This window comes from Siphateles boraxobius, unplaced genomic scaffold, assembly GCF_051911475.1.
Source record: "Siphateles boraxobius isolate OS27281-9 unplaced genomic scaffold, OSU_SipBor_1 48, whole genome shotgun sequence".
NCBI classification, from domain to species: Eukaryota; Metazoa; Chordata; class Actinopteri; order Cypriniformes; family Leuciscidae; genus Siphateles; species Siphateles boraxobius.
This window is the reverse complement of record NW_027509119.1, coordinates 9,278,228-9,292,951: the sequence shown is the minus strand read 5'-3', so window position 1 is coordinate 9,292,951 and position 14,724 is coordinate 9,278,228. Positions and strand designations below refer to the sequence as shown.

The window sequence follows — 14,724 nt, the reverse complement described above, 5'->3', positions numbered from 1 at the left end:
TTTAATTGGTTTTGCCATGCAATTTGGGTTTGCCGATATTATCAGCATCTTTTTTTTAGAGAGTCTGGCAATTTGATTAGGGACATTAAGGTAATTTCCTCTGTTAATTCTGCTATTTATGAAAAGGTCCCATTTGTGAAATTGAGCCAAAGCATTTTTTATGTAATTGAAAGTATATATATATATATATATATATATATATATATATATATATATATATATATATATATATATATGCGTGTGTGCGCATGAGCGTGCGTGTGTGTGTGTGTGTGTGTCTTTTCATATATTTATTTTAAAACGCGTTGGTGTTGACCAAAAGTAATTATACCCAGACGAAGTTTACGTCAGCTGGGGCTGAAACACAACTCTTCAGCAGTTCTCCCCTTTCTCACTTTCTTTCTCTCAGCATAAATCATGCAGGTAATTATTTCTGTATCCCCCATGCAGAGATTAATCATTCCAGGTCAATAAAAACAAAATGGCTGCCCTTTCCCTCTCAAAATGTGTCAGTGAATGGGCAATTTGGTATTCACTTACTACAAGGTAATGGCCCTCAGTGTACAGATTTGACCCAGCCAGAGGGTACAATGTAACTCTATGTTTGGTGTATTTGCTCAAACGTGGATTGTCATAAATGTTTACAGAAACTACACATTTTGAGGAATTTTGTCACTTCTGCAAGCTATTCGTGTTTCCATGTATTAAAGATGTGTGTGTAAGCTTTAAGATTAAAGTCATATAAGTCATATAAGTCATGTGAGGTCACCTTTACTGCCTTTTATGCAAGGCTAACGGGTTCATTTATCTTCATTTATCTCTGTGTTAATGCACAAGCTTGTGCTTACTAACCTTTTTTTTCTTTTTCTTTTTTGCCGATACCCTCATACACAATTCAGATTTAGGATTCAGTACTATTTAAAAGTGCTTTGAAGTTGAAGTTCTCTGATGAGCATACATTTACATTCTCCTAGTGTCTGCTGTCCTATAGACTACCCTAAGCCCTTCATACTCATATGCGTTTACTGATGATCATACCAGATTAACTGATTACAAGTCAGTGTAAAGCCGGATGAGACCCTGAGGTCATACAATAAATAAAATTTCCGTTGAGGTTTGTGTCATCATGACAGCGGTGTTAGAATCCATATTTATGGAGCTGTTGAATTAGAAAATGTCCAGGTGTTTCATTGCAGAGCAAAACACCTAGACACCTGCGGAATAGCCAGCACTATGAAAGTGCCAGATTTAATACCATTCCCTAATCCCCATTCCTCTAATAGATTAACTTGAGCAGGGGTTCCTTTAATTATGGTATCATATGACACCCAGGTCAGTCTGTGTTACGCTCCTTGTGTGGCATTTTAAGATTACCACGGGGATCAGTTCTGTAAGCTTTAAGTAATAATTCGTTCAGAGGTCCCTGCGTAATTCACACCCTGCCAGAAACAGACGAGAGAACCCACCGGTATATGATTAGTGTTTGTATCTGTGTGCATTCATCATGGCTGCATTGAACTGAACAGCACATTTATGTAATGATATGTAATGTAATTTATGTATTGTAATGTAAAGGCGATAATGGTCCTTGCTTTATGACCCTGCATGCATTGTTTTGCCCAGATGGTGTTTGATTGGTGCAGCAGAAGTTCCATTGGCAGTGCATGCTTTCTTTTCATAGCTCATTGCATTGGCATAATGATAAATTTAGTCAAGGCCACTGTTGTTTTATATGCCGAATCAGGCTCGCAACAGTTGCAGTACTGTATCCATTTAATTTAGTGATTGACATAGACTGATGAAGAAAGAAAAGGAGAGAAGGACATTTATCTATTTATTTGTTTATTTTTTAAATAAATATTTTTCAGGATATGGTCGTAAAAGTATGTGATCCTAATCAATATTTAGAAAATGGCTGTAGTTTGATGCACTGAAATCTGTTTTTAATCAAAATAAGTCATTTATAGAAAGGTCATAATATGTGTATGAAGCAGGAAAAGAGAAATCAGGAGAGGTGCTGAAATAAAAAGAGTCAGGGAGAAGTAGAGAAAAATAAAGAGGAACTACCAGTTGTTTGTGCAAGTGCATTATCCATGCCATAAAGCAACACATCTCAAGACTTCCCATATAAATGCCATCTGTTGGCACATAAATCTGTCAAAATGACTGGGGTTCATGAGCAGAAAAGGTGGCAAAGATGAAGAGAATGATAACAGCTCCTGCATCACTGTGCTTTCATCAAAGTCCCGGGAGGGTGGCATTCATGCATCTGTTGAAAGCACCAGTATTATTATAAGATCTGACTCTTTACTTTCTAATGAATTAGGATTGTTTATGGTCTGGATGAAGTTTAATTGAGTAACTCTGTCTGTATCACAGTGCAATCTGAGGTTACATTAATCTCTCAGGGTTGCAATAAAATGTGGATAAGGATTAGGTCTAAATGAAAGGGAATATTTTAATCATGCTCAAGTGTGTGCTCGTCCAGTCACTTAGAGACAGACCAAGCACTGTTAAGGAACATGAGGGATCTCATTTGGTAAATATTTTGTCTCTTCTTCCCTCCAGGTCTGACACCACCTACCACGCCTCCTCACAAAGCCAGTCAAGAGAACACTTTCAAACTATCACTCAAAAACAAGCTTTCTTCATGCTCTCCCTCGGCCCTGACATGCAAAAGGCCCAGGCTGAGCAATGGGGGCTCTTGCCTTCAGCCAACCATCGGCTATATTCGAAAGGGCCCAGAGCAGACTGAGCTCTTTGCCCAGCTGAGCAAGGCATCCTCCACAATGCCCCTAGGGGACTTGGAGGAGCGTCGGGGCAAGCGGTCCATGCCCCGCGTCTTTGGTGATCACGACTATTGTCAGTCTACAAGCACAAAACGAGACAGCACCACCACAGCTACAGAGGTAACTGGGCCATTGGAGGGCCGGCAGGTGGAATGTAAAGACTCGAACATGTCGACCTCCTCTACTTCTACATCATCATTGTCTTCCACCACCTCTTTGTCTTCCTCTCTGGCCAGGCAGCTTCAGGGCCTTTCCCCCACTCCTCAGGAGGCTTGTCCGGACACAGATGCTCACGGACAGGACCACAAGTCTACTTCAGGCTCCAAAACGTCAGTGGATTGCAGTTCTGCTGGCAGGAAACTACTAAGGGACCAGGAGATCCGGGAAGAGCTCAACAAGCACTTTGGAAAGCCTCAGCAAGCCTTTTATAGCGGGGTTGTGGGAGAGCAAAGGGACAACCGGCCGCTAGAGGACAGTGACTCTGGGGATGAGTACCCCAGTCTTCTCAGTGACTACATGCACCCGGGTCTGCCTGACTTTGAGGACCTTGAGGTAGGCCGGGAGCGCCTGTTCTACTTGGGTGAAGGTTCTCCACTCGAGCTGCTCCTCAAAGGGTCGCCCTCCAGCTCCCCTTCCAGCAGTTCATTCTCATGGAGCTCTGTCTCACCTCCTTCCACTCAGCTCTCCCCACAGCACCTCCGCTGGCCACGCTCCATCTCTCGCACCCGTTTCTCATCTCACCACAGATACAGATCCCTCTCCAGGTCTCCATACTCCCGCTCTGAGTCTCCCGACAGCCATTCTCCTTCTTGGTAAGTTCTGGTGTGAGCCTACCGCCTGTCTCAGAAACATGTTTACCTAGCAATCTTTTTGGACACAAATCCACATATCTCGGCAGGAGGGGTTGTAAGAATGTAAACATCTTTCTGTGGCTGTCATTGCGATAAAGCGCCAGTCTGGGTCTCACAGCATGGACACTGAAGTCATTACGGCTGATTTTGCACAACCAGAGAAAATTATGTTCAGTATACAAAAAGCATTGGCTTTGAGATACACAAGATAAAATGAGTTTAGAAGGTTAACAATATCTTAGATGGTGAATTGCTCATCTACACACTTGGAACGTTCTTGCTGTTACACTGAATGAGCCATTCCAAACCTGAGTTTAGACATTCGCTCACTATTATAGTGATACACTGACTTTTCATAAATTGCAGAAACACCTTCAGAGGAGTTCTGAAGTTTCAATTCATTTATCATTCGCAAGCAGTGCAGATGACAAATAGAGTCCAGCAGAGTAATTTCTTGGGCAAACAAGCTTGAGGAACTTGGGAGTCTTATGGAAGTCTCACATTGTTTCATCAATGGGCCTTCATCCCTTTAGCTTGAATTTTAGATTAATTTCTCTCCAGCACTCTTTGATGGGGCTCTGTTGTTTTTAGTAGCAGCTGTTGTTTTGCTCGACAGCGTTGCCCGCTCCATCCCACGAGATGAAAGAAATGCCCAGTAAGTGAAGTCCTGAACACTCTAATGTGGGTTACATCCAGATAGCATGCCAGCAAGACAATATTTACAGTGCCTCCTTTTGATATGTGTGTGTGTGTGTGTGTGTGTGTGTGTGTGTGTGTGTGTGTGTGTGTGTGTGTGTGTGTGTGTGTGTGTGTGTGTGTGTGTGTGTGTGTGTGTATGTTTAGTAACACATGATAAAGTGATTGTACTGATAAAGGAGACCTCAAAACTGCTATCCAGAAGATTTCTCAGATCTTTTACCTCCTTTTCAATATCTAGTGACATTGCCATTGTTCATGTTTACAAGCTCTCGAAACTTCTAATGGCCTATATAGCTAAATGTTTTCCCATTAGCATTGTTTTCCCCTTTTTTATTCCAAGGTTCCCCCTTTATTTCCCTTCTTTATTGCTTATGTCTGTTATTTAAAGTTACACTATATACTGTATCGATTTCACTTGCTGATAATCCTTTATAAGTAAAGAAAGTGTTCAGTTTAAGACTAAGGTACAATTTTATTTTTTTCTGCATATACACAGGTCTCCTCACAATATGGACGATAGCACTTTTATTCCCAGGATTTATAGAAGCCCTCGGTCCCAATCTAATTCTATTTTGGGTCGGAGACCCAGGTAAGTGCTTGCGCATGGCAAATGCTTTTCTTTTTTTCACTCTTTAATTAACTGTATAAATATATGATGTGACACTTATACTAGAAGAAATCAGTATATGCTGATATCAAAGACCTGTACATGAGACAGACTTAAATAAGTGCTGCAAGATAATGTACTGTGTCTGCAATACTTTCAGAGTCTGTCCTTATGCAAAGGAAGCAAGTCACTTGCTGACTCTGTCTAATTGATATGATGAGTTATCATGATACATCATTTCAAGGCCTTAACTTTTCAAACTTTTACAATAAAGCTTTCGTTGGCAAGAGCAGCTTGCATTAGGGACCCACTACCTCCAAGCTACACCTTTTCCCTGATGGTGCTGTAGTCCGCTCATATTGTGCTTTAATACCATGTTGCCTCTTTTGCAAATGGCTGTAGAAAAAAGTTGCACTTTTTGGACGTAAAGTTCAAACTAAGCAAAAAGTAATGGCATGTGAAGTTGTGCTGACAGACACAGCTGCCAAATTTCTGCCATATTCCCTTAAGAGTCACGCCATTGGGAGCTGTAACCTTTTGCAATGTAATGAGACATCTTATTAATGTGTTTGTTGTCTTCCACGCTAAGAAGAATGGAAAGCAGTCTGCTCTGAGCTAGCTGATTCCCAAGGCCACTTGAGGAAAACAGCAAACAATATATCTATGTACTCAGAAAAATGTTATTGCTCAGAGGTTGCTCTTTCACAGCTCAGAAAACGTAATTGAGTTATCCGTTATATTTAATTTAAGTTTCTTCAACAGTTCCTTTGAAAAAATTAAAATGAAAGATATGGTGTATATATATATATATGATAAGACGTAGACTCTCTATTTAATCCCATTTTGGATAAGCAATTTAGATACTAAAGATAAACTCTTTATATTTCTTATAGTTGTGTGTTTAGATTGTGTGTTTATTTTTTTTATGGAATGTATTGTCCTTTTCAACTAAAGGTATGACAGCTACGAGGAATACCAGCACGAGCGTCTGAAGCAGGAAGAGTTCCGACGTGACTATGAGAAACGGGAATGTGAGAGAGCCGAGCAGAGGGAGAGACAACGGCAAAAAGCAATAGTAAGTACACCCTCTTCGGTATTTTATTAAATTATTGGATGTTTTTTCAACTATGGACACATTTAGATCCCTGGGGTTGTTTTTTATTAAAACCTACAGATTTAAAATTGTGTTGTTGTTTTTTGTTATATAAAGGGCATATACAACTTTCTTCAAAACTATTACTCTGCCTTAATAATTTACTTTTATATTTTCTCAAATGCCTTTTATACATAGATTTTCAATCAAAATTCATCATACAAATATTAATTTAAAAACATTGATAAGACCGTTTAGATTGAAACATGATAATCTAAATTGGAGTGAAGTAATAATAATAATAATACTAATAAGAAAGAAAAATATAATAAATTATTAAAGAAATTTTGTCAAATTATAAAAAGTGTTATAAAAAAAAAAATCCCCCCAAAAATCTAATTCCATCCCAGAATGCTATTAAACACAAAATATAATTTTAAATGTGATGGTAATGGCTCTGGGATTAAAATGTTTCAAAAAACATGACAGAACTATTTTGTTTTAAATGTCTGTCCACTGTTGGACAATTTATACTAAATATTGAGTGTGTGTTTTAAGAGTGTTGATTTTCTAAAAGTCCACAGGGCCAAACATGCCCATAGTTGACAAAAACCCTATTATGCTTGGAGGTGTTTTTCAGTTGTGGTCTCTCTCCTTCTGGCAGGAATCGTACATTAGCACAGACGTTTATCCTTCTCTCAGGCTTTCTCTGCCTCCGTCACTGTGTATGCCTACAGAAAGCTCGAAGCACACAGCCATCCCAGCGCGCGCGCGCACGCTCTCTCTCACTCAAAAAGTGAACTCATTCAAAGACTGCACTCTGAATCATTCAGGCTACACGCGTTTCCTCTTTATCTCCCAGTTGTGTATTTTTAACATCTCCGTGACGTTTCCGAATGGTGCCGGATTCAATTAATCACACCATGGGCTAAATGCTTTCGACCAGACAATTGAGGGAAAAGTTGAAATAAGATTTCCCAAATCAAAGGTATGTTAATATGTGGGCTCAAAATGAGCAGTTTAATTTCTAACACTTACATATTTGAAATGCAGTTCTCTGAGATGAAATATCAGTTTTGTTCTCTCTCGCTGTGCCTGACCAGACTGTGAAATGAGACGGCTTTCCAACTCAGTTCACTGATAAATGCACACGTCAAATAATGCACGCATGACTCGGCCCTGCGTACGTTTTTTTTTCTTCCCCTTTTTTCTTTTTCTCTTTTTTCATCGTGTTCTGCGGCAGCAAGACAATTACTAGCGGCGGCGGCTGAGCTGTCAGAAGAGGTTTTGGGGGGGCAAAGGATGTGAGAGCTTCATATGAAGCGCTAGTCTCAGGGTGTCATCTTTAAAACCTCACCACATTTATCAGCTGTCAGCAACAAAACCACCAATTCAGCAAACACTTTTGTCTCCTATTGCACATGACGGAAATGTGAGGGGAGCTTCAGAGGAAATGCAAAAAAGGACAAATTAGCTAGCTAATTTGTACGTATTTGTTGTAGCTGTCGTTGTTGTTGTGATACGGTGACATCATATACACAGGTGAATTATGACTCCTATATGGGGCGATAGATACGAATCATAATTTTATGTATGACTTACAAGAGACCTCAGGTTATTGTTGAGGATCATAAGTATATTTTGTCACACATAATGGCAGGTAGATGAACAAATGAATAAGTAATGCCACGTAATAAGGCCTGAGGCTTGTGCTTTGTCTCAAGATTAGCAAACTAAATTAAATACCACCATTTTATATATTCAGCCTGATGGGGTCTTTACGTTTTCTCAATCTATGTGTTCTTTTCCTTCAATGAATAATGGAACAAAGTCATATTAGCCTGTAGCTAAAATTGATGATAAAACTTGACTGTACATCATTTCTATTTTAATGTGACGAGTTGCTTGGCCACTGTAAACACCTGACATTTAGGCGTCTTATTTGGATAAAAAGAACTGATTATTTTAAATGTTTTGTTACATCACAATGCTGTATCTTAGTGACAATCACATAGTATTATCACATAATTCATCTGTGAGTAGGGCTGTGCGATATATTAAATATTCACAATATAATATGATAATTTTGGTGGTGGTGTAAAATAAGTAACATTGCGAATAAGACAATGGGCCATGTGATTAATGGAATTTTAGGTATGACTTCAGCTTCCAATGATTAAGAAAACAACTCAATAATCCAGATAACATAATATAGTATAATATTGTACACATTGCATACAGCGGTGCACTTTTGCTCGTCCTTAAAAGCCCAAACTTAATGTGTAAATCAGTCAAATCATGTAACGTGACTTTGTAAAATGTAGTCCACAGCAGGACCTGCTTGATATTAAAACAAAGTTATTAAAAGCACTGTGCTGTTCCCCGGGTGGCTTTCTTTATGTATATAGTATTTTGAATCTGTTCGGCAATGATGCTGTTTGGTTACAATGAAAGTGTGGCAAGCAGGGCGAGGCCGAGAGCCTTGGGAACGGAACGAGGCTGGTGACAAGATTGTTTATGAGCGTCACCTGTGTGCCCACACCGGTCTTGAGTCTCACGGAAAGAGATCCGGAGGGATAAAAGGAGGAGTGACGGCAGTGCAAGACGAGAGAGGACCAGGCCTGGACTTTATGTTGTGTTTTTATTAAGTGCGGCAGTCGTCCGAGAGGGGCTACCGCTTTACTTTCGTTTTGTTGTTTGTTTATTTTGATATTAAAGTTTATGTTAAACTTAAAAAATAAATAAAAAATACAGACGGCAGCCACCCTTCCACAACCAAGGGGGACGGCTGTGAGTTAGTCCGTCCCCCCGGCAAAACACACCAGCCCATCACCTTGAGCGTCGAAGTTGGTAGACTCCGCTTATTTGGATGGCATCACGTTTTCCTACAGCAGCAAGGGCTCTTTGGGCTCAAGGAAGGAGAAGGCAGGAAAAGGCGAACGATCAATGTAAAGATTGAATCAAAATAAACAAACAACAAAACAAAAGTAAAGTGTATAAACACAATAAAAACACAACATAAAGTCCAAGCCTGGTCCTTTCTCATCTTGCACTGCCGTCACTCCTCCTTTTATTCTTCCAGATCTCCTTCCGTGAGACTCAAGACTGGTGTGGCGTGCAGGTGACGCTAATTTGCAATCGCGCCACCGACCTCGCTCCGTTCCCACGGCTCTCGGCCGTGCCCTGCTTGCCACAGACAGGTACCCTTTAAACTATTTAACAAAAACATAAATGTCAAGATATATATTGAATCTATATCAAAAAGAATGAAAGCTTTTTTTAGCTGTATCACCCAGCTTTTGTTACTCACAAATCAGAGTGAAAAAGATAAAGGAGAGTCCTCCAGCTATTTTCTCCAGACGGTTCTTGGCTTTCCCACAGTGCTGGATGTTAATTACAGTCATGGGGTGAGGTTGAGAAAAGTCAAGGAGAGGGGGAAGAGGAAAAAAGTAGCAGAAGCACTATGTTAGACTAATCTCTTCTCTCTCGTTCCCTTTATGACCAGGAGGAGAGGCGAGTGGTGTATGTGGGACGTCTTCGTGCCAACAGCACACGCACAGAGCTCAAACGGCGCTTTGAAGTCTTCGGCGAAATTGAGGAGTGCACAGTCAACTTGAGACATGACGGGTAAGACTGTGGGCCTGTGTCTGTGTGTTTTTCTGGATTGTGTGTGTCAAATGGTTAAAAGGAGTCAATATTATCTTTCTGCATAAAAGGGATCTTCTAAATCTAGTTAATGATGTACTTGTGGCCATTGGACGGTGCTTAGGAGAGCAGACTTAACTGCTTCTCATTGAACACGCATCTGTCACAGACAGCACAGGCGTGTTTGAATACAAATAGGATTATACTGCAACAAAAAGCGAGATGTCTCATATTTACTGATTCCAATTTTGCATTTTGAATGTGGAATGAAAGATGAGTAAATTTTTGTTGCGCTCTCGTTGACTTACGCTTCATTTTCTATTTTTCAACCCAGAGACAACTTTGGCTTCATCACCTACCGCTACACTTGTGATGCGCTCGCTGCCCTTGAGAATGGACACACCTTGCGCAGGTCGAAAGAGCCTCACTTTGAGCTCTGCCTTGGTGGACAAAAGCAGTACAGTAAATCGAATTACACAGACTTAGGTAAGTACACAGCCTGGCTGCTTTTTTTTTTACAGCTGACTAGAGACGCTACTAATAAAAACAGCCGCCTTAATACAGAAAGAAAAGAAAGAGTCAACAACAACAATATTATATTATATTATATTATATTATATTATATTATATTATATTATATTATATTGTATTATATTATATTATATTATAATATATTACATTTAGTGTCTTTACCTTCTATGCACTAACATTTAAATGTAATCATTTTATACAATGCACTTATTGTGAACATAGATGTTTTTACATTGTACTTATAATTTAAAGAATACCTGCAATTACAGATGTAATTAGTTTCTGTAATCTATAATTACTCTGTTGACACTTCCCTTACCCCTTAACCCACCTTTATACCTACCCATACCACCAAACCTGTCCATAACATTCCCCCATATCTCACCTCAATAGCAAAAACTGTTTACAATCCAACATTAACTCCGTAAGTAATCTCGATAAACATTTATAAATAATACTAAAATAACACTGGCCATCTCTGTCCGATCCCGATGCATTTCTTTCTTTCACTCTCATACCATCTCTTCCTCACACAATACCTAAAGGCTTTTAAACAGCATGGCCTTCTTTTCATATGCACCATGCCCTCTGTCCAGGATTACCAAGGTGACAATATAGATCAGATTGATGGATATTTGAGCGACAAACCCCTTTGTAAAATGTTATGGGGCTTTTTCCTACCCATGATGCCTATGATATGGTTGTGGCTGTAATAGGCAATCATCTCCACCCAAAGGGGAAAGTGTCTTTTGGGGGAAGGGAGTAGATACAGAAGGAGGCAAAAGAATTGAATCCTAAGGGCAGCGCCTTTACATGTTGGTGAAGGGGGAATTCTGCAACATGAGACCATTGCTTCCTGTTATAACAGGAAAAATGTGAGGTTGGAGAACAGCATGCTCTTCAATATTTACTCAATGCTCCACTCCACATTTATTTTCTGCAAAATGTGAGGTCAGGGACATGTAATTGTCGGGACGTTTGGATGATCCGTCTTAGTGGCATTGATGGTGCTGCAGGTCAATGAAAAGGAACAAGAGCACTTTCCCTCAAATAATGGGGACATTACCTTATATTTTAAAGGCTCAGGGTAAGGCCAAAGGTATTCAGATTGTGGTCATAATACGCTCTCCAAAGGTAAGCGTGGAAGCTTTGGTTAAGGGTCATATAGCAGAGTCATTGTATTTGGGAATATACCCCCACCTCAGGGCAGATAGATGAGTTGACCTTCATTTTCTTGAGGCCTTTCGCTAGATACAGGGTTTTATGGTGAGTGTAGGCTGAAGCACAGCGACAAGTTCAGATGGGGGGAAAAGAGGCAAGTGACTAGAATAGCGCGCCACAATAGCCTGAGAACCTTCCTCTAAATCTTCTGCCTTTCTCTTCCTCTTTCCTCCTTGTTTTCCGAGACACCGTCCATTAGTTTGAAGTAGAGCGCAGGGGCATTTTTCATCTTTCAAGGTGCGCTGCATGACACCGTTCTCCCCTTAGCCATAGTATTAGATCACGACTGGCATCTCCTGCATGCCACGGTCATTCCCATTTCTCACGTGCTTCGACTTTGCCGCTGTGCATATGAGGCCACCATTTGTGAAGCTGTCTTCTACTAGAGATAAGACAGCTGTATTTGTTATCCTGGCCACAAATCAAACTGTATGTCTAATGGCCGTTCGGCTCTCATCTTCGGAAAGTTACTCCCGACTGTTTAATAATTAAACTAGGCGGTTCAAGACAATTGATGATTATATTACAGGAGAGGTTGAGAGAAAAGCCTAGAAGAGGGATTTTCTGTGTTTTAAATGGATGACCCCTGCATTTTAGCGTAAAATATATAATATTGCATAATATTAACCCACAGTGACAAATAAGTGTCCACGATAAAGAAAAGGAAAAACTATTTTAAAGTTTAAAACAGCTGTGCCAAGTTCATAGATATGTACTTTTTGTGTTCATGTTGGTTTAAAATGGTTTTGAACTTTTTTCTAGAAACGTTTACAAAAGTTTTGCTTTAAAATGTTCCTTGTATCTTGAATTCATGTGTATAATTAAAGTACACATCTTAATTATACTGAACAAAATTATAAATGCAACACTTTTGTTTTTGCCCCCATTTTTCATGAGCTGAACTCAAAGATCTAAGACTTTTTCTATGTACAAAAAAGGCCTATTTCTCTAAAATATTGTTTTTTGTAAAATGTGCACATTTTAGAGTGGCCTTTTATTGTGGCCAGCCTAAGGCACACCTGTGCAATAATCATGCTATCTAATCAGCATCTTGATTTGCCACACCTGTGAGGTGGATGGATTATCTCGGCAAAGAAGAAGTGCTCACTAACACAGATTTAGACAGATTTGTGAACAATATTTGAGAGAAATAGGCCTTTTGCGTACATAAAAAAAGTCTTAAATCTTTGAGTTCAGCTCATGAAAAATGGGGGCAAAAACAAAAGTGTTGCGTTTATAACTTTGTTCAGTGTATATTCAAAATGTATTTTTTTTTTTACAAATATCATGAATTGTTCATTCACATTATGTAAATAATAATAATAATAGTATGTATATATCTTGACAGTTGTACAAAACTGACTTTTAAATATCAAAAATGAATTTTAAATCAGATTAAAAAAACTTTTTATCATAGAACAGGACACAGGAACATTATGAAAATATGTGTCTGTATTTGTATTTTGTTGGTGTTGTCATAAAGTCATAATGACAAAAGAAGAAATAATGACAAAAAGTCAAAATTATGCGATAACATTTCATAATTGACATAAGATGTCAAAATTACGAAAGTCTACATTGAGATAAAAATTCATAATTTTGACAGTCGAAATTGATGGTCATAATTTTTTGACATAAAAAATTCTAAATCGACATAAAATGTCATAATTATGAAAAAGTCAAGATTATGCCATAGTCACAATTTTGAGATAAAAAGTAAATTATGAAAGTCGGAATTATGAGATAAAATTCATAATTGCCATAAAAAAATCATAATTATGACAAAATGATCACACAAGTCATTATGACATAGGTCGGAACTTTTAAGTCATAATTATGATTTACCAAAGCACTTTTTAAAATGTATTTGACGAAAAGTTGGCTTCCATACAAAGGAGCTCTTGCAAAATGAATAACACACCGTTTAAAATGAGGCCATTTCCCCAGATGTTCAAACTTGCTGTTTTCTCCTTTCAGATTCCCATTCTGATGACTTTGATCCAGCCTCCACTAAAAGCAAGTACGACTCCATAGATTTTGACAGCTTGTTGCGAGAGGCCCAGTATAGCCTGAGAAGGTAATGAGCACCACTGCACCGTCTGGCTGCAAACAGAGGGATTTGCAATACCTCACTGTTGTTTCTGTTCTTTGAATACAAGACTAAAGACGTTTTACACTTACTGTAAGTGGAAAGAGTATATGTGGACAATAAAGTTATACGTATATGAAGGGATATATGTGTATATCTGCAAGCAAAGTTTACATGAACCTAGCTGCTGCGAAGCTGAGGAGAGACACTACCTGTGGGAATAACCAGTGAAGTAGTGCACACTACTTTAGTGGACTACACGGATCCGTGTGCCGCGTGAGGCTCTGTAAGAGACACGAATCTTCATCAGAGTTCGCTTCACACACGCATCACCCTTGGCACTTTGAAAGGGGAAAATTGCAGCTCGTTCAGTCTGTTTTTATTGTTTGGAGTTTATTTTTGTGGGCTTTTTCTGTTCCTTTTTTAATCTGGTGTTTGGATGTGGTGTTACATTATTGAGAAGGGTTTGGGGAAATCTCTTGGATGTTCAAGGTAACATTGTCTACATTTATTGAGGGGGGGAAATATAGTCGCCTATTTACAAAACGAATATTTTTATTTGATGTGCATATCAGCGTTCTTTGTTTGTTACAGCTATGCACTGTAAAATGCAGCCTTTTTTAGATGAAATTTTCTTAATCAAGAATGTTGATCTGTAGTCATTATGATGATGTATAACCTACATGGCGTTTAGATGACGTGATTTGATTGTAAAAATATGTATGGAGATTTATTGCTCTTTTTGGGGGAGCATGCAACAAATTTTTGTCTGTTTTTCTTTTGGTTTTTCTTGTTTTGCTTTTGTTTTATTTTTATTTAATTGAAAAACTCCATGTGCAGTTTTATCCGATTTTGAAGTTAATAACTCAGTGTTCCCTTTCAGTCGATAACGTCGGACGTAGTCGACGCGACTGAAATGGGATCACGCTAGGGAGCCTATCGTCTTCGAGTATTATTGAACGAGCCAATACACATTGGCGTGCGAGATTTGCATCTCACACTCCGCCCCGCAGCGCGGGTATAAATACGGAAGTGGATGCACGCACCATTTGCCTTTCGCTTCGGAGCCGAGCTTCATGTCTGGATCTGAAGAGTGTTGTTGTACAACGAGCGAGTGTGTCGGCGCTTCTTTGGGAAGTCTCTCCTGGTGTCGGTGGTTACAGCGCGAGTGCAGCGGTGATCGCGAGCTTCAAGCTCTC

At 39.2% G+C, this 14,724-nt stretch overlaps 1 protein-coding gene across 6 annotated transcripts in view; it reads left to right on the top strand.

Moving 5' to 3' along the window:
- ppargc1a (peroxisome proliferator-activated receptor gamma, coactivator 1 alpha) overlaps positions 1–14,724 on the top strand; it is a 53,163-nt gene that overhangs the window by 30,739 nt on the left and 7,700 nt on the right. For 4 of the 6 annotated variants that reach the window (XM_077201869.1, XM_077201870.1, XM_077201868.1 and 1 more), the window contains exons 8-13: positions 2,569–3,601; positions 4,836–4,928; positions 5,901–6,021; positions 9,545–9,666; positions 10,019–10,170; positions 13,414–14,394. In XM_077201869.1, the coding sequence (XP_077057984.1) occupies positions 2,569–3,601; positions 4,836–4,928; positions 5,901–6,021; positions 9,545–9,666; positions 10,019–10,170; positions 13,414–13,517 (1,625 nt within the window). In that variant the 3' untranslated portion in view covers positions 13,518–14,394. Of the gene's footprint in view, positions 1–2,568; positions 3,602–4,835; positions 4,929–5,900; positions 6,022–9,544; positions 9,667–10,018; positions 10,171–13,413; positions 14,408–14,724 lie in introns of all 6 variants that reach the window. The other 2 variants (XM_077201872.1, XM_077201871.1) reach the window with 1 other exon arrangement.